Source organism: Oncorhynchus masou, chromosome 6 (genome assembly GCF_036934945.1).
Source record: "Oncorhynchus masou masou isolate Uvic2021 chromosome 6, UVic_Omas_1.1, whole genome shotgun sequence".
Lineage (NCBI taxonomy): Eukaryota > Metazoa > Chordata > Actinopteri > Salmoniformes > Salmonidae > Oncorhynchus > Oncorhynchus masou.
In genome coordinates, this window is record NC_088217.1 from 79,427,099 (window position 1) to 79,451,194 (window position 24,096).

Below are 24,096 nucleotides of genomic sequence, written 5' to 3' on the forward strand. Positions count from 1 at the left end.
ATCCAAGTCTGCTGTCCCCACATGCTTCAAGATGGCCACCATTGTTCCTGTACTCAGAGGTAACAGAACTTAATGACTATCACCCGTAGCACTCACCTCTGTCATCATGAAGTGCTTTGAAAGACTAGTCAAGGATCATATCACCTTACCTGCCACTCTAGACCCACTTCAAAAGACCCACAGACGATGCAATTGCCATCACTCTGCACTCTGCCCTATCCCATCTGGACAAGAGGAATACCTATGTAAGAATGCTGTTCATTAACTATAGCTCAGCATTCAACACCATAGTATCCTGCAAGCTCATCATTAAGCTTGAGGCCCTGGGTCTCAACACCGCCCTGTGCAACTGTGTCCTGGACTTCCTGACGGGCCGCCCCCAGGTGGTGAAGTTAGGAAACAACATCTCCACTTCGCTGATCCTCAACACTGGGGCCCCACAAGGGTGCGTGCTCAACCCCCTCCTGTACTCCCTGACTGCGTGGCCAAGCACGCCTCCAACTCAATCATGAAGGGGTTAATAATTGCAAAAGGGGTTTCTAATGATCAATTAGCCTTTTAAAATGGTAAACTTGGATTAGCTAACACAACGTGCCATTGGAACACAGGAGTGATGGTTGCTGATAATGGGCCCCTGTACGCCTATGTAGATATTCCATTAAAAATCAGCCGTTTCCAGCTACAATAGTCATTAATAACATTAACAATGTATGAATATACAGGTTTTTTCCCTATGCTATTCTACTGTATCCGCTCTGTATCCGTTCCACTCTGACATCGCTCGTCCATATGTATATAGTTTTAATTCATTCCTACTTAATTTGTGTGTATTGGGTGTATGTTGTGTAATTTGTTAGATATTACTTGTTAGATATTACTGCACTGTCAGAGCTAGAAGCACAAGCATTTCGCTACACCCGCAATATCATCTGCTACTCACGTGTATGTGAACAATAAAATGTGATTTGATTTAATGGATAACCTCTCTGGAACCACCCTGTGAAGAGCTGAAACAGTTGTAGAGGTCAACATACTGAGAGTATTTCCTATAGTGCTGTAGTTACAACTACTGGCCTCCATTCACAAGTTTTGTACACTAGATAATCTCTGTTGTGTGTGATTGGGCCAGGATGGCAGCTGGCCGTTTCTGCTGCTGGAATAAGAAGAGACAGAGCTGCAGGAGCACTCAGGTCAATGGCCCGAGGTCAGTGGTTCTGCTGCTGGTCTGTGACAGAGCTGTAGGAGCAGTCAGGTCAGTGGTTCTGCTACTGGTCTGAGACAGAGCTGTAGAGCATTCAGGTCAGTGGTTCTGCTGCTGGTCTGAGACAGAGCTGTAGGAGCATTCAGGTCAGTGGTTCTGCTGCTGGTCTGAGACAGAGCTGTAGGAGCATTCAGGTCAGTGGTTCTGCTGCTGGTCTGAGACAGAGCTGTAGGAGCAGTCAGGTCAGTGGTTCTGTTGCTGGTCTGAGACAGAGCTGTAGGAGCAGTCAGGTCAGTGGTCTGAGGTCAGTGGTTCTATGAGTGGCAGTGAAATATTCCCTTTTGGTTTGTTTCAGGTTAGTAATGTTCAAGTGTTAACATTACGTTGGAAGTAGAGGTTGACCGATTATGATTTTTCAACGCCGATACCGATTATTGGAGGACCAAAAAAGCCGATACCGATTAATCGGCCAATTTATAATAATAATAAAAAATAAGAATTTGTACTGAATTAACACTTATTTTATCTTAATATAATACATCAATAAAATCAATTTAGCCTCAAGTAGATAATGAAACATGTTCAATTTGGTTTAAATAATGCAAAAACAAAGTGTTGGAGAAGAACGTAAAAGTGCAATATGTGCCATGTAAGAAAGCTAACGTTTCAGTTCCTTGCTCAGAACATGAGAACATATGAAAGCTGGTGGTTCCTTTTAACATGAGTCTTCAATATTCCCAGGTAAGAAGTTTTAGGTTGTAGTTATTATAGGACTATTTCCCTCTATACCATTTGTATTTCATTAACCTTTGACTATTGGATGTTCTTATAGGCACTTTAGTATTGCCAGTGTAACAGTATAGCTTCCGTCCCTCTCCTCGCTCCTCCCTGGGCTCGAACCAGCAACACAACGACAACAGCCACCACATCGAAGCAGCGTTACCCATGCAGAGCAAGGGAAACAACCACCCTAAGGCTCAGAGCGAGTGAAGTTTGAAACGCTATTAGCGCGCGCTAACTAGCCAGCCATTTCACTTCGGTCACACCAGCCTCATCTCGAGAATTGATAGGTTTGAAGTCATAAACAGCGCCATGCTTGACGCACAACGAAGAGCTGCTGGCAAAACACACCAAAGTGCTGTTTGAATGAGTGTTTACGCGCCTGCTTCTGCCTCCCACTGTATCAGTCAGATACTTGTATGCTTGTATGCTCAGTCAGATTATATGCAACACAGGACATGCTAGATAATATCAATCAAGTAACATCATCAACCATGTGTAGTTAACTAGTGATTATGATTGATTGTTTTTCATAAGATAAATTTAATGCTAGCTAGCAACTTACCTTGGCTTACTGCATTGCATAACAGCTAATCTCCTTGTGGAGTGCAACGAGAGAGAGGCAGGTCGTTATTGCGTTGGACTGGTTAACTGTAATGTTGCAAGATTGGATCCCCCGAGCTGACAAGGTGAAAATCTGTCATTCTGCCCCTGAACGAGGCAGTTAACCCACCGTTCCTAGGCCGTTAAGAATGTGCTCTTAACTGACTTGTCTAGTTATATAAAGATTAAATAAAGGTGTAAAAAAAAAATCTGCAAATCGGTGTCCAAAAATACAGATTTCTGATTGTTATGAAAACTTGAAATCGGCCCTAATTAATCGGCCATTCCAATTAATCGGTCGACCTCTAGTTGGGAGACTCGTTGATTCGTTGTGTTTGTGTTCTATGATTCAGGTGGCTCTGTTGGTTGGGACAGGGGTTCTTGTAAAAGCGCTCGTGTGGGTTGGTTTCCTGTAGGTGCAGGTACTGTGTTTTGTTTCAGCCTCCCTGTCAGAATACTCTTTATTGTGAGTAGCTCAGTAAGAGAGATGGCTACAATGTGACTGGAACCTTACAGGAGTCTTGTTGTGTGGGTAGGGTGGAGAGGTCTGTTTCTGTTGCACTGTAGCGGAGTAAGGCAGTCAGGTAAATCCAGCTCAATGGCAGAAGTGAAACCGTGTGTGTGTGTGTGTGTGTGGAGGCGTAGCTCTAAGGTAAAAAAGATAACTCAGAGAAGACACACAAGGCGAAGTGGAGAGAAAGACCGACAAAGCGTTGAGAGCTACTCATTTTTACTGCAGCTGTTTGGAAGGTGGGAGAGGGAGAGAGAGCGGGAGGGAGGGACATCATAATATAGAGGTGTGGAGAGAGGGATGACAGCTGCACTGGTTCATATCTCTGTGACAGGTGGTGATGAGGATGGGAGAGAGTGATGAGAATATGAAGGAAAAAGAGGAGAAGATGGGAGCGAGGGATGAGATGGAGGTGCGTTTGCAGTCCAGCGGACACGGAGGAGGAGGAGGATGTGTCCACATCTCTCTGGAGGAAGTGAAGAGCTTCTACCGGTTCTCACAGAGCTGTCAGCGCCTGCATAGTGAGTGTGTGTGTCATGCGTAGCTCGCTCTTACTCTCACTGTTTTGAGACAGTGTTGAAAGTGTGTTTGAGTGAGCCTCTGTGTACTGTACTGTCCTGTGTGTGTATTACCCAGGGTTGTATGTTCACAGTGTTAAAGTGTCTGTTCAGCCTCCCACCAGAGTGTAATAACATACAGTACATAACCTTGTAATGCTTGGTGGAGTTTCTCATCATGGCACTAATAAGCACTGACTGAAACATCCGCCTATTGGTCAACTCTGAAGTAATGCATTAGTGGATGAGGCTGGTCTGTATGTTTTATGTGCCAGGATGCAGGACCGACATGATGAGACGTTCATCTCCTTTTCACTGTAGTCACTTTTATTGCACAAGGCAAAAGCTGTGACAGGGAATCACTATTGTGTTCAGTGGTAATTGTGACATGGTTATATCCTTATTTGCTCAGGGTGTTGCTGAATATGCGTAGGAAAGGATCATGGGAGTCCGTGTTAATCCAAGCCCCAGCCGAGCTCTACTATTATAGAAGGCATATTTGCCTGAATATTTGGACATAAAACATTCACCCTGCTTTGGACTTCAAAGTCTGTTAAACTGGAAAAAATATGTCTTAATTTTAGCCTCATTGATGTGGACTTCAGGGACTTGGATTGCTGTGTCATGCTGTGTCATGCTGTCAGGGAATGAAAAGCTATTTAAAGGTATAGTTCAGCCCAAAACCAAAAGTTTCTGAAGCCGTCTGAAGTTGAGCTTCTGAGATTGTTTTCCACTCGCCGTCGACTGGGTAGAACTCGCTAAAGAGAGAATTCTTCAGGCACCCGTCCTAAACAAACAGGAAAGATTGGCACCATGTTATTGGATGGCATTAGACGGTGCCAATATTTCCACTTCGTTACACAGTCTTTGTATGCCACTCACATTTCTGCATTCATTTCCCATTGACATCAATCAGTGGTGGTCGGTGCCGTTTAAGATGAGGGAGGTCGATTCATTATTTTTATGAGCATGACCTTATTTCTATTACCACATATTGGATGACTGTCATATTCATATTCCATTCACCCAGATCAATGTAACATTGATAGGTTTAGGCTACTACATGATACTCTAATTTCCCTATACCCATCATGAGGTTGCTACAACCTAGCCTATGAATGAAAGTTTACAACATAGGTGCACAGGTCAAGATGATAATTTTTTGTAATCAAGGTGACAGACAGTGACACATAACCGCCTTGCACACTCATGCCTGCATTTAGCTGATCTAGGGCGTAATCATTAGTCCAACAGTTGCAAACAATAGTTTCTATTGGACAAAATTTGGCTATGTTTATCCCCGTTTCATTTTGTTTGCTTCCGCTTTGAGAAACTTTATTTAAACGTAATTGGCGGAATGAATACAGCCCTAATCACATGCAAACACAGTTCACTTTCATAGCAGCCACATACAAACAGCATGATCACTTTGCTTGTTGTAATTCCTTCTCGCATCTACGTGCTGTCCTCTCACCTTTTCCCTTCGCTTGTGGACTTTAGTACAACATATCAGCTGTCTGTGACCAGGCAAAAAAAACTTTCCAACCCAAAGCTTTATATCATAACCACTACGTACAGCCTTCATAGTTGTCACCATATTATCTAACATTTTATTAACTAACATTGAGTGGCTGCTGCCAACACACTGACACTGACTCAACTACAGCCACTTTAATAATGGGAAGTGATGGGAAATGATGTAAATATATCACTAGCCACTTTAAACAATGCTACCTTATATAATGTTACTTACCCTACATTATTCATCTCATATGCATACGTATATACGTAACTCTATATCATCGACTGCATCCTTATGTAATACATGTATCACTAGCCACTTTAACTATGCCACTTTGTTTACATACTCATCTCATATGTATATACTGTACTCGATACCATCTACTGTATCTTGCCTATGCTGCTCTGTACCATCACTCATTCATATATCCTTATGTACATATTCTTTATCCCCTTACACTGTGTATAAGACAGTAGATTAGGAATTGTTAGTTAGATTACTTGTTGGTTATTACTGCATTGTCGGAACTAGAAGCACAAGCATTTCGCTACACTCGCATTAACATCTGCTAACCATGTGTATGTGACAAATAAGATTTGATTTGATTTGATCTAACGTCATAGTCAACATAGCTAATAGAACTAACACATTAGTAAACCCGCTACAATCATGCAGTACAGTGTACTTTCAGTTACACCAGCAGGCCCTGGTGGCAATAAATTACTTAAACCAAAGGCTTATCTTGACTTGGAAAAGTTCCAGTGTTGGATAGCCGTAGCCAACTAGCTAACATAGAAGCCTTCTCAGTTTGAACCGGGTGTTTGAATAGGCTAATCTAGCTAGCTAGCTAAGTAAGTGAGAGCTAGCTAGCTCTCTCTCTCTCCCTCTCTCTTGCTTCTCCTTCATTTTTGAAGAAATGTAATTGTCACGACTTCCGCCGAAGTCGTTCCCTCTCCTTGTTCGGGCGGCGTTCGGCGGTCAACGTCACCGGTCTTCTAGCCATTGCTGATCCACCTTTCATTTTCCGTTTGTTTTGTCTTTGTTTTTTACACACCTGGTTTCATTCCCCAATTACATGTTCATGTATTTAAGTATTTAACCCTCTGTTTCCCCCATGTTTTTGTGCGTGATTGTTTCTATGTTCATTCGGTACATTGTGGCTGGTTTTCAACGGGTGCTCTTTTCACCCGTGCATAATTGATTACCGTTTATTGTTGGTCAAGTGTATTGTGACCTTGTGCCTTTATTTTGAGTAAAGTACGTTGCTCACTCACTGCACCAGCTACACCCACCTTCTGACAGTAATTGTTCAAAACTGTTCAACTATTGTCTTTCTCTCTTATGTCAACTACTCCCCATATTTTATGCACTAGCTGTAGCTTATGCTTTCAGTACTATATTCATTCTCTGATCCTTTGATTGGGAGGACAAAATGTCAGTTCATGCTGCAAGAGCTCTGACAGGTTGGAAGATGTCCTCCAGAAATCATCATAATTACTGTGTAAGTCTATAGAAGGGGGTGAGAACCATGAGCCTCCTAGGTTTTGTATTGAAGTCAATGTATCCAGAGGAGGACGGAAGCTAGCTGTCCTCCAGCTACACCATGGTGCTACCCTACAGAGTGCTGTTGAGGCTACTGTAGACCTTCATTGCAAAGCAGTGTGTTTTAATCAATTATTTGGTGACACATATTTGGATACATTTAGTATAGTTTTATTTAAAAATTATAGTTTTTTTAATGTTTCACTTTAAAAAAATGAAATTCACTGAGGGTCTTCCCCTTTCTCCTCTGAGGAGCCTCCACTGACATCCATGCATGATTTACTTAAAAGTCAGAGTTTCAAGTGTGGATCTAATGGTAGGATTCAGCCCTAACAACACACTATGGGCCGGTTTCCCAGACAGATTAAAGCTAGGCCTGGATTAGAAATCATTCTCAATGGCATCTTCAGGACCAGTATTTATCTGTGTCCAGAAAACTGTCCCGATACATTTTCCCCCACTTTTGTTCTGTTACACCTCAATCCCATGACCATGATTCCTAGCCATTTATATTTCAGTTTCCTTTTCATCCCATTGAACACCCTCTCTATCTGTCAGTGTAGATTTCGGTTTCCTCGTCCCAGCGGAGACCTTTTCCTGACCTCTGAACCTCACTGTGACCCCTCTGTAGCGCTCTGCAGCGTCAGCATCTCTAGATACTGAACAGCCCAGGCCCAGACACTGACACATAGGCTACCCCCTTCCTGTCCTAGCCTTTATCCAACTCGTGTTACTCCAGTCCAGTGTAGACTGTTATGTGCGTCCTTTGGTATTGTGCTTGTGAAAGGCGCTATGTTTTTGACTCAGCTATGGTAACAGATGAAGATAATGAGGCTTTCTCTGTCAGACTCTGGTAAGAGTTCCGTGTTTGTCTTGCTAAGAAGTGGCATGGATAATGGTGTTTTTGTTGTTGTTGTCTGTGCCTGATTGGATGCTATCGATGTTTCTTTATGATGGAGCAGGGCGTGTGCAATAGGTGTTACATTACGTTGACTGAATTGTCTGTGACACGTTCCGATGAATCATTGTCCACCATGAAGGCTTGTCAGATTGTTTTGGCTGTGCTCTCTTTGCCTCTGTTCTCTTTCTGTCTGTTGTTCCCTCCCTTGTTTTGCCATCCATCTTGTCCGCCATCTGTTCTTCCATCCCTCCTTTCCCGAGTTGTCTGTCTTTCAATGTAATCGTATACTAATCCCCACAGCTGGTAATCCCAGGTGTGTGAGGCTATTAATAGTGTTTTATACAAGATGGATATTGGAAGTATGACTATTTAATCATTATCCCAAATATGTGTTATGACGCCCAGGTTCCGAGTAAGATAGCTTGATAAGAACACACACACACAAGCCTGCCTTCCCTGGTAGCACCACCCAGGCTGCTGGTGAGGCGGACGTGACTGGGAGTGGGCAGGAACAAGCAAATTGGCCTTAATGACCGTCTGGCATTCTGAACTGATGCACATAGAGTGACGGAGAAGGATATAGAGATATAGAGAGGTTGAGAAACAGAGACGGAGAAGGATATAGAGATATAGAGAGGTTGAGAAACAGAGAGAAGGATATAGAGATATAGAGAGGTTGAGAAACAGAGACGGAGAGAAGGATATGAGATGGAGGATATAGAGGTTGAGAAACAGAGAGGTTGGAGAGGGATATAGAGAGGTTGGAGAAGGAGAAACTGAGAGACTGAGAAGGAGAAGGATATAGGGATATAGAGAGGTTGAGAAACAGAGACGGAGAAGGATATAGGGATATAGAGAGGGAGAGACGGAGAAGGATATAGGGATATAGAGAGGTTGAGAAACAGAGACGGAGAAGGATATAGGGATATAGAGAGGTTGAGAAACAGAGACGGAGAAGGATAGGATAGAGAGGTTGAGAAACTGAGAGACTGAGAGGATATAGGATATAGAGAGGTTGAGAAACTGAGACAGGAGAAGGATATAGGGATATAGAGAGGTTGAGAAACTAGAGAGGTTGAGAGAGAAGGATATAGGATATAGAGAGGTTGAGAAACAGAGATGGAGAAGGATATAGGGATATAGAGAGGTTGAGAAACAGAGACGGAGAAGGATATAGGGATATAGATATAGAGATATTGAGAAACTGAGAGACTGAGAGAAGATAAGGATATAGAGAGGTTGAGAAACAGAGACGGAGAAGGATATAGGGATATAGAGAGGTTGAGAAACAGAGACGGAGAAGAAGGATATAGAAGGATATAGAGAGGTTGAGAAACAGAGACGGAGAAGGATATAGGGATATAGAGAGGTTGAGAAACAGAGACTGAGAAGGATATAGGGATATAGAGAGGTTGAGAAACAGAGAGGGAGAAGGATATAGGGATATAGAGGTTGAGAGAGTTGAGAAACTGAGAAAAGGATAGAAGGATATAGAGAGGTTGAGAAACAGAGACTGAGAAGATATAGGGAGGATATAGGATATAGAGAGGTTGAGAAACAGAGACGGAGAAGGATATAGGGATATAGGTTGAGAGGTTGAGAAGGGATATAGAGAGGTTGAGAAACAGAGACGGAGAAGGATATAGGGATATAGAGGTTGAGAAACAGAGACTGGAGAAGGATATAGGGATATAGAGAGGTTGAGAAACAGAGACGGAGAAGGATATAGAGAGATATAGAGAGGTTGAGAAACTGAGGTTGAGAAGGATATAAGGATATAGAGAGGTTGAGAAACAGAGACGGAGAAGGATATAGAGAGGTTGAGAAACTGAGAGAGGAGAAGGATATAGGGATATAGAGAGGTTGAGAAACAGAGACTGAGAAGGATATAGGGATATAGAGAGGTTGAGAAACAGAGACGGAGAAGGATATAGGGATATAGAGAGGTTGAGAAGGATATAGGATATAGGGATATAGAGAGGTTGAGAAACAGAACGGAGAAGGATATAGGATATAGAGAGGTTGAGAAACAGAGATGGAGAAGGATATAGGGATATAGAGAGGTTGAGAAACAGAGACTGAGAAGGATATAGGGATATAGAGAGGTTGAGAAACAGAGACGGAGAAGGATATAGGGATATAGAGAGGTTGAGAAACGGAGAAGGATATAGGATATAGAGAGGTTGAGAAACAGAGACGGAGAAGGATATAGGGATATAGAGAGGTTGAGAAACAGAGACGGAGAGAAGGATATAGAGAGGTTGAGAAACAGAGACGGAGAGGAACAGAGACGGAGAAGGATATAGGGATATAGAGAGGTTGAGAAACAGAGACGGAGAAGGATATAGGGATATAGAGAGGTTGAGAAACAGAGATGGAGAGAAGGATATAGAGAGGTTGAGAAACAGAGACGGAGAAGGATATAGGGATATAGAGAGGTAGGGATGAGAAACAGAGACGGAGAAGGATATAGGGATATAGAGAGGTTGAGAAACAGAGACGGAGAAGGATATAGGGATATAGAGAGGTTGAGAAACAGAGACGGAGAAGGATATAGGGATATAGAGAGGTTGAGAAACAGAGACGGAGAAGGATATAGAGAGGTTGAGAAACTGAGAGACTAAGAAGGATATAGAGAGGTTGAGAAACAGAGACTGAGAAGGATATAGGGATATAGAGAGGTTGAGAAACAGAGACGGAGAAGGATATAGAGATATAGAGAGGTTGAGAAACAGAGACGGAGAAGGATATAGGGATATAGAGAGGTTGAGAAACAGAGACTGAGAAGGATATAGGGATATAGAGAGGTTGAGAAACAGAGACGGAGAAGGATATAGGGATATAGAGAGGTTGAGAAACAGAGGGAGAAGGATATAGGGATATAGAGAGGTTGAGAAACTGAGACTGAGAAGGATAAGGGATATAGAGAGGATTGAGAAACAGAGACGGAGAAGGATATAGAGATATAGAGAGGTTGAGAAACAGAGACGGAGAAGGATATAGGGATATAGAGAGGTTGAGAAACAGAGACGGAGAAGGATATAGGGATATAGAGAGGTTGAGAAACTGAGAGACTAAGAAGGATATAGAGAGTTTGAGAAACTGAGATGGAGAAGGATATAGAGATATAGAGAGGTTGAGAAACAGAGACGGAGAAGGATATAGGGATATAGAGAGGTTGAGAAACAGAGACTGAGAAGGATATAGGGATATAGAGAGGTTGAGAAACAGAGACGGAGAAGGATATAGAGAGGTTGAGAAACAGAGACGGAGAAGGATATAGGGATATAGAGAGGTTGAGAAACAGAGACTGAGAAGGATATAGGGATAGAGAGGTTGAGAAACAGAGACGGAGAAGGATATAGAGAGGTTGAGAAACAGAGACGGAGAAGGATATAGAGAGGTTGAGAAACTGAGAGACTGAGAAGGATATAGGGATATAGAGAGGTTGAGAAACAGAGACGGAGAAGGATATAGGGATATAGAGAGGTTGAGAAACTGAGAGACTGAGAAGGATATAGGGATATAGAGAGGTTGAGAAACAGAGACGGAGAAGGATATAGGGATATAGAGAGGTTGAGAAACAAACGGAGAAGAGAGGTTATAGAGAGGTTGAGAAACAGAGACGGAGAAGGATATAGAGAGGTTGAGAAACAGAGATGGAGAAGGATATAGAGATATAGAGAGGTTGAGAAACAGAGACGGAGAAGGATATAGGGATATAGAGAGGTTGAGAAACAGAGACGGAGAAGGATATAGAGAGGTTGAGAAACAGAGAGACGGAGAAGGATATAGAGAGGTTGAGAAACAGAGATGGAGAAGGATATAGGGAGAGGTTGAGAAACAGAGACGGAGAAGGATATAGGGATATAGAGAGGTTGAGAAACAGAGACGGAGAGAAGGATATAGGGATATAGAGAGGTTGAGAAACGGAGAAGGATAAGGATATAGAGAGAGAAACAGAGACGGAGAAGGATATAGGGATATAGAGAGGTTGAGAAACAGAGACTGAGAAGGATATAGGGATATAGAGAGGTTGAGAAACAGAGACGGAGAAGGATATAGGGATATAGAGAGGTTGAGAAACAGAGACGGAGAAGGATATAGGGATATAGAGAGGTTGAGAAACTGAGAGACTGAGAAGGATATAGGGATATAGAGAGGTTGAGAAACAGAGACGGAGAAGGATATAGGGATATAGAGAGGTTGAGAAACAGAGACGGAGAAGGATATAGGGATATAGAGAGGTTGAGAAACAGAGACGGAGAAGGATATAGGGATATAGAGAGGTTGAGAAACAGAGACTGAGAAGGATATAGGGATATAGAGAGGTTGAGAAACAGAGACGGAGAAGGATATAGAGAGGTTGAGAAACAGAGACGGAGAAGGATATAGGGATATAGAGAGGTTGAGAAACAGAGACTGAGAAGGATATAGGGATATAGAGAGGTTGAGAAACAGAGACGGAGAAGGATATAGAGATATAGAGAGGTTGAGAAACAGAGACGGAGAAGGATATAGGGATATAGAGAGGTTGAGAAACAGAGACGGAGAAGGATATAGAGAGGTTGAGAAACAGAGATGGAGAAGGATATAGAGATATAGAGAGGTTGAGAAACAGAGACGGAGAAGGATATAGGGATATTGAGAGGTTGAGAAACAGAGACGGAGAAGGATATAGGGATATTGAGAGGTTGAGAAACAGAGACGGAGAAGGATATAGAGAGGTTGAGAAACAGAGACAGGAGAGATATAGAGAGGTTGAGAAACAGAGACGGAGAAGGATATAGGGATATAGAGAGGTTGAGAAACAGAGACGGAGAAGGATATAGGGATATAGAGAGGTTGAGAAACTGAGAGACTGAGAAGGATATAGGGATATAGAGAAGTTGAGAAACAGAGACGGAGAAGGATATAGGGATATAGAGAGGTTGAGAAACAGAGACGGAGAAGGATATAGAGAGGTTGAGAAACAGAGACGGAGAAGGATATAGAGAGGTTGAGAAACAGAGACGGAGAAGGATATAGAGAGGTTGAGAAACAGAGACGGAGAAGGATATAGGGATATAGAGAGGTTGAGAAACAGAGACGGAGAAGGATATAGAGAGGTTGAGAAACAGAGACGGAGAAGGATATAGGGATATAGAGAGGTTGAGAAACAGAGACTGAGAAGGATATAGGGATATAGAGAGGTTGAGAAACAGAGACGGAGAAGGATATAGAGAGGTTGAGAAACAGAGACGGAGAAGGATATAGGGATATAGAGAGGTTGAGAAACAGAGACTGAGAAGGATATAGGGATATAGAGAGGTTGAGAAACAGAGACGGAGAAGGATATAGAGATATAGAGAGGTTGAGAAACAGAGACGGAGAAGGATATAGGGATATAGAGAGGTTGAGAAACTGAGAGACTGAGAAGGATATAGGGATATAGAGAGGTTGAGAAACAGAGACGGAGAAGGATATAGGGATATAGAGAGGTTGAGAAATAGAGACTGAGAAGGATATAGGGATATAGAGAGGTTGAGAAACAGAGACGGAGAAGGATATAGGGATATAGAGAGGTTGAGAAACAGAGACTGAGAAGGATATAGGGATATAGAGAGGTTGAGAAACAGAGACGGAGAAGGATATAGAGAGGTTGAGAAATATATAGGTTGAGAAACAGAGACGGAGAAGGATATAGAGATATAGAGAGGTTGAGAAACAGAGACGGAGAAGGATATAGGGATATTGAGAGGTTGAGAAACAGAGACGGAGAAGGATATAGGGATATTGAGAGGTTGAGAAACAGAGACGGAGAAGGATATAGAGAGGTTGAGAAACAGAGACGGAGAAGGATATAGAGAGGTTGAGAAACAGAGACGGAGAAGGATATAGGGATATAGAGAGGTTGAGAAACAGAGACGGAGAAGGATATAGGGATATAGAGAGGTTGAGAAACTGAGAGACTGAGAAGGATATAGGGATATAGAGAGGTTGAGAAACAGAGAGAAGGATATAGGGATATAGAGAGGTTGAGAAACAGAGAGAAGGATATAGGGATATAGAGAGGTTGAGAAACAGAGAAGGATATAGGGATATAGAGAGGTTGAGAAACAGAAGGATATAGGGATATAGAGAGGTTGAGAAACAGAGAAGGATATAGGGATATAGAGAGGTTGAGAAACAGAGAAGGATATAGGGATATAGAGAGGTTGAGAAACAGAGAAGGATATAGGGATATAGAGAGGTTGAGAAACAGAGAAGGATATAGGGATATAGAGAGGTTGAGAAACAGAGAGACGGAGAAGGATATAGAGATATAGAGATGTTGAGAAACTGAGACGGAGAAGGATATAGAGATATAGAGAGGTTGAGAAACAGAGAGACGGAGAAGGATATAGAGATATAGAGAGGTTGAGAAACAGAGACGGAGAAGGATATAGGGATATAGAGAGGTTGAGAAACAGAGAGAAGGATATAGGGATATAGAGAGGTTGAGAAACTGAGAGAAGGATATAGGGATATAGAGAGGTTGAGAAACAGAGAGAAGGATATAGGGATATAGAGAGGTTGAGAAACAGAGAGAAGGATATAGGGATATAGAGAGGTTGAGAAACAGAGAGAAGGATATAGGGATATAGAGAGGTTGAGAAACAGAGAAGGATATAGGGATATAGAGAGGTTGAGAAACAGAGAGAAGGATATAGGGATATAGAGGTTGAGAAACAGAGAGAAGGATATAGGGATATAGAGAGGTTGAGAAACAGAGAAGGATATAGGGATATTGAGAGGTTGAGAAACAGAGAAGGATATAGGGATATAGAGAGGTTGAGAAACTGAGAGACGGATATAGGGATATAGAGAGGTTGAGAAACAGAGAGACGGAGACAGAGAGTGACCAGCCACTCCCTTTGGTAAACAAATACACATACAGTGTCAGAGAAAGGAAATATGAAAGATTGGTTGTTGTTCTCTTGTACTATAAATGATCTCAAAGGCAACATTTAGTTTGTAGGTGTTTTCCTGTCCGATGGTTTGACAGATAAACTAGAGACAAGTCTAATCCTTTATTGACTCAGTGGATGGTCAATTGTCTTATGAGTCCTACATGTCTAACGGGGGGAGGGAACAAATGGTGTTTGGATAAAGAGATGGGGAAAGCCCGGCGTAAACAGTTAATCAGAGCAGTTAGTCTGGTTCCGGTCTCCACCATGCCCCCCCCCCAGACCCACTGTTTCATCTCAGGCCACTAAAAAGACCAGTACATGTTTATCAACCACAACAATGACTTCCTTCAACTGAACAGGCCTGCCAACGGTCAGCACTAATCTCATGTTATCAGTCACGTTGTAAATGAAACGTTGATATCAACCGCCGAGATCACGTGGCAAACTCATTCCACAGAGGGCCGAGTGACTGCAGGTTTTCAGTCCTCCCTTGTACTTGATTGAGTAAGTAGTAAGGAACTCCCCTCACCTGGTTGTCTAGGTCTTAGTTGAAAGGGAGAAAAACCAAAACCTGCAGACACCTGGCTCTCTGTGGAATGAGTTTGACACTTGTGGCCTAAGTACTAAGCTCAGTTGTCAACAAGTTCCGCCCAGAATAAAGCTAGTATGTTTGACCCTTGGATTACTTGAGACAGGCCGATTTCCCTCACCCACAGGACCAGCTTCTGTCTCACACATAATGTACACACAGACACACACTTCACAGTTGTCTCAGAGACCGTGGGGACTCCACCCATAACACTAACATCAAGTCATGTTAATAGAACCTGGCTCCTGCTGCTATTAGTCATGTATTTAGTTCCATCAGTCAACAACAAGACAATCCATCCTCTATTGTTCAAATGTACACAAACTATTCAGAAGGAAACTGCATCACACAGGTACAAGTGTTGCACGTAATGCAAACAAACCGAGAGCATTGTACAAATAGATTGGTCTACATTGTAGACATTGACAGACGCATCTAGTCAAGGGGTGTCAATGTTTACAATTTACAACATAGCAGGCCAGGCATGGGTCACAACTAAGTTGCCTAACAATCTGTTTCTTGGAAATGAAATGCTGACCGGTCTGTTGTGCACCATGCCCTGTGAATAGACAATGTGTCCCAAAGCAATCCAGCAGCCACAGGAAACTGTCTGTTTATAAACTACCACTTCCTTTCCTAGAGTCGGCATTCAGAGTCACACAGATCACACACTGTCCCTGTCTACTTCCCATCTTCTGCCCTGGATTTCATATCAGTTATCAGGTCATTATAGATATATGAGATGAGACGCACCCCTACAGTGGGACCATGTGACAGGAAGGTTGTCAGCCATCCCATAATACAGTAGAACAGCTGACAGGCTGAATCTCCATATGCTTCCTGGTTCCTGGGACTGTCTTCTCATAATGGGGACAAATACAGTAACGGCAATCTATTTTCATCACTATGCCGACAGAGAGACAATGTGAAAGGATTTGGATCAGACACACTTGGGGTGCTTCCCAAGTGGCACCCTATTCCCTTTATAGTGCACTACTTTTAACCCCCTAAATAGGAACTAGGGGGCTATTTGGGATGCAAGCTTGTTTACTCCTGAGTCTGTCCCTGTTGACTGACATCAGATGTGTTTGAATAATTACTGTAGGGCCTGGAATGATGTCTTTCGAAAGTAATTGAAGTGATGCATATTGTACGCATATTTATGCGTAGCAATAACTCAGATAACATAACTCAGATAGCATTACCTATGTTATTGGCATGTATATAATCAAGTTATTATAATGCTGTGTAACATGAGGTAGATAAGTATTGGGGAAGGGACGGGGAAACGATTGAAAGGGAGGGATGGAGTGGCCCTGGGGCAGTGAGACACACGGTAACAGGTCAATGATCCTTTTATATTATCCCATGAATCCACAGTCATTTGTCTGCTGTAGTCTGGGAGTCAGAACCAGCCTGACGAGAGGTTGCTGGTAGTACTCTGTCTCTAGATATATTGGACTGTGGGAGTGTATAGGACACAGACTGGAGAGAGAGATGGGATGAAACCACAGTCATTTGTCTGCTGTAGTCTGGGAGTCAGAACCAGCCTGACGAGAGGTTGCTGGTAATACTCTGTCTCTAGATATATTGGACTGTGGGAGTCTATAGGACACAGACTGGAGAGAGAGATGGGATGAAACCAACTCATTTGTCTGCTGTAGTCTGGGAGCCAGAACCAGCCTGGTGAGAGGTTGCTGGTAATACTCTGTCTCTAGATATATTGGACTGTGGGAGTCTATAGGACACAGACTGGAGAGAGAGATGGGATGAAACCAACTCATTTGTCTGCTGTAGTCTGGGAGCCAGAACCAGCCTGGTGAGAGGTTGCTGGTAATACTCTGTCTCTAGATATATTGGACTGTGGGAGTCTATAGGACACAGACTGGAGAGAGATGGGATGAAACCAACTCATTTGTCTGCTGTAGTCTGGGAGCCAGAACCAGCCTGGTGAGAGGTTGCTGGTAATACTCTGTCTCTAGATATATTGGACTGTGGGAGTCTATAGGACACAGACTGGAGCGAGAGATGGGATGAAACCACAGTCATTTGTCTGCTGTAGTCTGGGAGCCAGAACCAGCCTGGTGAGAGGTTGCTGGTAGTACTCTGTCTCTAGATATATTGGACTGTGGGAGTCTATAGGACACAGACTGGAGAGAGAGATGGGATGAAACCACAGTCATTTGTCTGCTGTAGTCTGGGAGCCAGAACCAGCCTGGTGAGAGGTTGCTGGTAGTACTCTGTCTCTAGATATATTGGACTGTGGGAGTTTATAGGACACAGACTGGAGAGAGAGATGGGATGAAACCACAGTCATTTGTCTGCTGTAGTCAGAACCAGCCTGGCGAGAGGTTGCTGGTAATACTCTGTCTCTAGATATATTGGACTGTGGGAGTCTATAGGACACAGACTGGAGAGAGAGATGGGATGAAACCACAGTCATTTGTCTGCTGTAGTCTGGGAGCCAGAACCAGCCTGGCAAGAGGTTGCTGGTAGTACTCTGTCTCTAGATATATTGGACTGTGGGAGTCTATAGGACACAGACTGGAGAGAGAGATGGGATGAAACCAATTCATTTTAAACCCCATCGTCCCTCATCTCTAATCTCGCAGTCATTTCAGTTTTTACTTTAAATGAAAAACCTAATGCCACCCTGTCTGAATACTGCCTGGGATTATACAACATCCTGTATGTAGAAGGGGTCTCCTAATCTGTTCTGTATTCTATGTGGAAACATGTAGCACTGTCAGATACATGACTTCATCACTAGGTGGCCATCTCATAAAGGACCACAATGACAATATAAATAGAACTAAAGAGGAAGTGCATGACTCTGTCCTCTCCACCATGGCCAGACAGACGGTTGTCTCCTATGTCTGGATGGATGTCTGGATGGCTGTAGCGTGAGTCGGGGGAGGGGGGTTGATTGTAGAGGTCGACCGATTATGATTTTTCAACGCCGATACCGATTATTGGAGTACCAAATAACAATAATGACAATTACAACAATACTGAATGAACACTTTTATTTTAACTTAATATAATACATCAATAAAATCTATAGCCTCAAATAAGTAATGAAGCATGTTCAATTTGGTTGAAATAATGCAAAAACAAAGTGTTGGAGAAGAAAGTAAAAGTGCAATATGTGCCATGTAAAAAAGCTAACGTTTAAGTTCCTTGCTCAGAACATGAGAACATATGAAAGCTGGTGGTTCCTTTTAACATGAGTCTTCAATATTCCCAGGTAAGACGTTTTAGGTTGTAGTTATTTTAGGAATTATAGGACGTTACCATTTACCATTTCTCTCTATACCATTTGTATTTCATATACCTTTGACTATTGGATGTTCTTATAAGCACTTTAGTATTGCCAGTGTAACAGTATAACTTCCGTCCCTCTCCTCGCCCCTACCTGGGCTCGAACTAGGAACGCATCGAAAACAGCCACCCTTTTTTCATGAATGCACTTGTTAAATCATCACCCGTTTGGAGAAGTAGGCTGTGATTCAATGATAAATTAACAGGCATCGCATCAATTATATGCAACGCAGGACACACTAGTTAACTACACATGGTTGATGATATTACTAGTTTAACTAGTGATTATGTTAAGATTGATTGTTTTTTATAAGATAAGTTTAATGCTAGCTAGCAACTTACCTTGGCTCCTTGCTGCACTCCCGTAACCGGTAGTCAGCCTGCCGCGCAGGCTCCTTGTGGAGTGCGATGTAAGGCAGTTGGTTAGAGCGTTGGACTAGTAATCGGAAGGTTGCAAGATCGAATCCCCGAGCTGACAAGGTACAAATCTGTCATTCTGCCCCTGAACAAGGCTGTTAACCCACCTTTCCTAGGCCGTCATTGAGAATAAGAATGTGTTCTTAACTGACTTGCCTAGTTAAATAAAGATAAAAAATAATAATATTCGGCCACAATCAGTGTCCAAAAATGCCGATTACCAATTGTTATGAAAACTTGAAATCGGCCCAAATGAATCGGCCATTCCGATTAATCGGTCGACCTCTAGTTGATTGCCATGTGCGATGGGATCTGTGTAGTGAGTTGAGGGGAATTCCCACACAGAGCTCGTCTGTGTGTAACCATCTCAGCTAGAGTCTCCTATTATTTCCTGAGGAGATTAGCCCACTGCTTCACTATCTCACTAGCTGTGACCCATGAGTCATGCACCAAGTCCGTCTAGACTTTTATGTCAAGGAGAGGCTCAGCAGATAGGACCACCGGCAATTAACACTGACCGTAAACGTTCTGCATTTCCCTTTTTCTAACAGTGTGCCTCATTGACAGTAAAAGAATCAAAACTCTGTAGATCTATGGCTAAGTACACACAGACACAGACTCACACACCACAGAGACACACACACCACACAGACACACAAGGGGGGTCAGGAGACAACAGCTGTGTGAGACTAGAGGTCAATGTCAGGGGTCCATATCACCTGGTGTCTTCTGAGTGTCTAGAACAGAGCTGGTAAAAGGGAAGACTGGGAGAGAAATCTACAAGCCCCTCCCTTATTTCTCCCTCTCGCCCCTCTTCACACCCCCCTTCCCCCTCCCTTCCTACGTCTCTCTCTTTCCACCTCCCTTCCTCCGTCTCTCTCTCTCTCCCCCTCAGTCTCTCTCTCTCTTTTCCCCTCCGTCTCGCTCTCTCTCTCTTTTCCCCTCCGTCTCGCTCTCTATCTCTTTTCCCCTCAGTCTCTCTCTCTCTCTCCGTCTCTCTGTGTCTGTCTATTTCTCTCTCTGAGTCGTTTGTTTATGCTCTTTCAGTACCTGGGAGAGAGGGATCAGTGGGAGGTGTAATCTGAAACTGAGCCCAGTCTGGCTGAGTGTGTATATGGAGACAGAGGGGGAGGGATGGGGGTGCGGTGTGTGTGTGTGTGTGTGTGTGTGTGTGTGTGTGTGTGTGTGTGCCGCCCAGTGACGGAGCGTTCAGTGTACGGCTGAAGTCTCAGCACTCAGGCTGTGGAGGAATGGATGGCTGCCGCTCACACGACCGCTTATTCTGAGAGTGTCTGTTTGGGAGTGTGTGTGTATGTGTGTGTGTTCTCCCGGAGGAGAGGGGGGACAGGATGGCCCTCAACCCAGTGTCCCTGCTCTGCCATGACATCACCAGAATGTGGCTGCAACTCAACTTGATAACAGGTAAGGTGTGTGTGTGTTTGTGTGGCGGGGGAGTGTTTGCGACTGACAGTGCATGTGACAGAATACGGTGCGTGTGACTGAACGGTATTGTCAGAGAGGTGAGGAAGTTCTACTTCAGTTGAATGCACATTTTTTTACACTTTATTTTAGCTTTGTCGTCATCTAAATGTGTTCCTCCCTCTTGCAAAAATACTCTTATTTGCATAAATGGAAACACTGTAGCAGAAGTTAATTGGTACCTGGTTACTGACAATCTTCAACTACCAATGACTGTGTTTGTTGCCCTGTGCCAAGTACTCAGGACTAGATTCTAGTAAATGTTCAACAAGAGAATTCAAATGAAAACATTGAATCTGTGCCACGTTGCCATGCCAACATTTTCACTTCATTGACTGTCCATTTATTTGAGAAAACTGTAGCAGTTTGTATTGTTGTTGTATTTTTCTTTGGTTTGAATTGATTCCAAAAGTATTTCAAATCCTTTCCAGGAGCTTAAGGAAGCGTTTTTTCTCAGTATATTCTGCCTTGTCATGAGTTAACATGTTGTCTTAAACACGTGAGTTATAAAAACAAAGAGAGTCGCACACAAAAAAAAAATGTTTCGGCTGAACTGTGCCTTCAGGGCTTCTCCCACCCTCAAGAAGGCACAGTGATGCCGAAACGTTGGTGTTTTTTGACCCAATAAATGACTGTGAGGTTATATATATATATATATATATATAACCTATATATATATATATATATATATAGTCAGCACCTCTACATCATTTTCTCTGGGTGTGCACCAGCTCATGCGTTTTATTAAACACCTGAGTTGACAACGATCAATACGGTGAACCCACTTCCATCTCCTGAACTATTAAGTACCAAGAGAGGTTTTACAGTACGAGTAAAAACACATCCTTGGAATCTCCTTTGGAATGTCTCTCCTTTGTCAAGCCAAGGGAAAGTTTGACTAGAGGTGTCCTAAAAGTGATGTTCTGTTTCCTTGGAATATCGTGTGTGTGTGTGTGTGTGGTAGTAGCATGGGACAGTGGAGAGGGTGATGAACAGTGGTGTATTGTCTGTCTCTTACTTCCATTCTGTAACAGAGATATGCTTGTCAACACACAGACTGGTCCGCTGGCCAAGCGGAAAGACATTGTGCCACATTTCCTCCAGTCTCTCAGGACCCACAGACACAGGTTTACACTAATGACCAAAAGTGTGTGGACGCCTGCATGTCATACATCACATTCCAAAATCATGTGCATTAATATGGTGTTTGTCCCCCCCTTTGCTGCTATAACAGCCTCCACTCTTCTGGGAAGGCTTTTCACTAGATTTTGGAACATTGATGTGGGGACATGCATTAGGTCGGGCAGTGATGTTGGGCGATTAGGCCTGGCTGACAGTAGGTGTTCCAATTAATTCCAAAGGTATTCGATGGGGTTGAGGTCAGGGCTCTGTGCAGGCCAGTCAAGTTCTTCCACACCAATCTCAACAAACCATTTCTGTATGGACCTCATTTTGTGCACGGAGGCATTGTCATGCTGAAACAGGAAAGGGCCTTCTCCAAACTGTTGCCACAAAGTTGGAACCACAGAATCATCTAGAATATCATTGTAGGCTGTTGCGTTAAGATTTCCCTTCACTAGAGCTAGGGGGCCAAGCCCAAACAGTTAAAAACAGCCCCAGACCATTATTTCTCCTCCACCAAACCCAGATTAGTCCATCTGACTGCCAGTTGGTGAAGCGTGATTTGTCACTTCAGAGAACGCATTTCCATTGCTCCAGAGTCCAATGGCGGCGAGCTTTACACCACTCCAGCTGACGCTTGGTATTGCACATCATGATCTTAGGCTTGTGTGCGGCTGCTCGGCCATGGAAACCCATTTCATGAAACTCCAGACGAACTTGTGCTGATGTTGCTTCCAGAGACGGTTTGCAACCGTGGACAGACGGTTATTACACACTCAGCACTCGGCGGTCCCGTTCTGTGAACTCGTGCGGCCTTCCACTTCACAATAACAGCACTTACAGTTGACCGGGGCAGCTCTTGCAGGGCAGAATTTTGACGAACTGACTTGTTGGAAAGGTGGCATCCTATGAAGGTGCCATGGTTGAAAGTCACTGTGTTCTTCAGTAAGTCCATTCTACTGCCAATGTTTGTCTATGAAAATTCCATGGCTGTGTGCCAAATTGTATACACCAGTCAGCAATGGGTGTGGCTGAAATAGCCCGAATCCAGTCATTTGAAGGGGTGTCCACATACTGCTGTGTTTAAAAAGTGTAGCTTACAGTGTAGCAGACTAGCCAACATGGAGAAAAAAGGATTTGACAAAGACTGAACAGTAGCCACATAATGCAGCTCATCATGTATAAACATTACAGATTTAACCCAGAGATGTATGGGCTGGGCAGAGGGCCCCCACACACACACATTGAGCACGCATGGCAACAGGGCAAAGGTGGCCGTTTGACCCAGTTGTTACTGTCGTGTGTGTTGTTATCCCCATGGCAGATGGGAACCTGGTAACCCAGACTGTAATACCATAATAGAACTGGGTTAGCCCCCCCCCCCCCCCCACATACACAATGATACGCACACACACACACACTGTTCATCCCTACTTGTCCTCTCACGCACACACTCACACACACAGCTGCCCTTCTTCTTGCCACACCACCACCAACAGTTGGCTCCATCACCAGCTCATACCCACACAGCATGGCGCTCCACACAGCATGGCGCTCCACACAGCATGGCGCTCCACGACATACCCACACAGCATGGTGCTCCACACAGCATGGCGCTCCACGACATACCCACACAGCATGGTGCTCCACACAGCATGGTGCTCCACACAGCATGGCGCTCCACACAGCATGGCGCTCCACGACATACCCACACAGCATGCTGCTCCACACAGCATGGTGCTCCACACAGCATGGCGCTCCACACAGCATGGCGCTCCACACAGCATGGCGCTCCACACAGCATGGCGCTCCACACAGCATGGTGCGCCACGCCACACACACACACACACACACACACACACACACACACACACACACACACATATACTTCCACATCCCCAATACAATCTGTTGCCTTTCAGTCCACATACCAAGACTGCCCTGCCCACCCTGCCCATATACCACAACAACACATGAAGTTACTGCATGGACCAGCGAACAGAGGGGTTAGCTGTAGAGGTTAAATAAAGGGGAGGGGAAGGGAGGGGTTAGGGTCTAGGGGTTAATATCAGACTGGGTGATTATACTGTATTTTTCAAGGGGCGACATCAAGGACTGTACCACCTGTGATAGTGACTATGTCCTTCAGACCAGACGTGTAAAGGCAAGGAGGTCTTTCCAGGCTGCTGACATGTGTTTTACCGCCGGCTGCTTGTGGGAACATGATGACCGAACAAAGAGAGATTCATGGGACAGGAGAGGGAGTAGCACTCTGTGTAGCACAGAGGCATGGTAAACTACCATGTTGGTGCATGTGTGAAACTGGTGGTGAACCTTTGTGTCAGTGGGGTCACACGATCATGTGAAAGGAATGTCATGACTGGAGTGAAAATGCATTGTAAACTATTCAACAAAAACTGTTGGTCGGATCTTTTGTTTTAGCTCTGATAGCATTCGATAAAACGGATAGAAGGAACGTGGAGAGAGAGGCCTCTGTAGAATCTCCTTTACTGGTAAGAACTGTGTAGTTGTCTTCCCAGTCTTCACAGCTCAACCAGAGCCATGTCTCCACATTAACAATGTAGGCATTAGTAATAGAACCCTGGCCTCCTTTCAATG

At 43.7% G+C, this 24,096-nt stretch overlaps 1 protein-coding gene across 6 annotated transcripts in view; it reads left to right on the forward strand.

The window, feature by feature from the left end:
- Positions 1–24,096, forward strand: part of LOC135542731 (guanine nucleotide exchange factor DBS-like) — an 80,136-nt gene that overhangs the window by 1,917 nt on the left and 54,123 nt on the right. For 5 of the 6 annotated variants that reach the window (XM_064969881.1, XM_064969884.1, XM_064969885.1 and 2 more), the window contains exon 1: positions 3,376–3,616. The exons of the other annotated variant lie outside the window; for it this stretch is intronic. In XM_064969881.1, coding sequence (XP_064825953.1) covers positions 3,436–3,616 — 181 coding nt within the window. In that variant the 5' untranslated portion in view covers positions 3,376–3,435. Of the gene's footprint in view, positions 1–3,375; positions 3,617–24,096 lie in introns of those variants that run through there. 6 annotated transcript variants of the gene reach the window in all.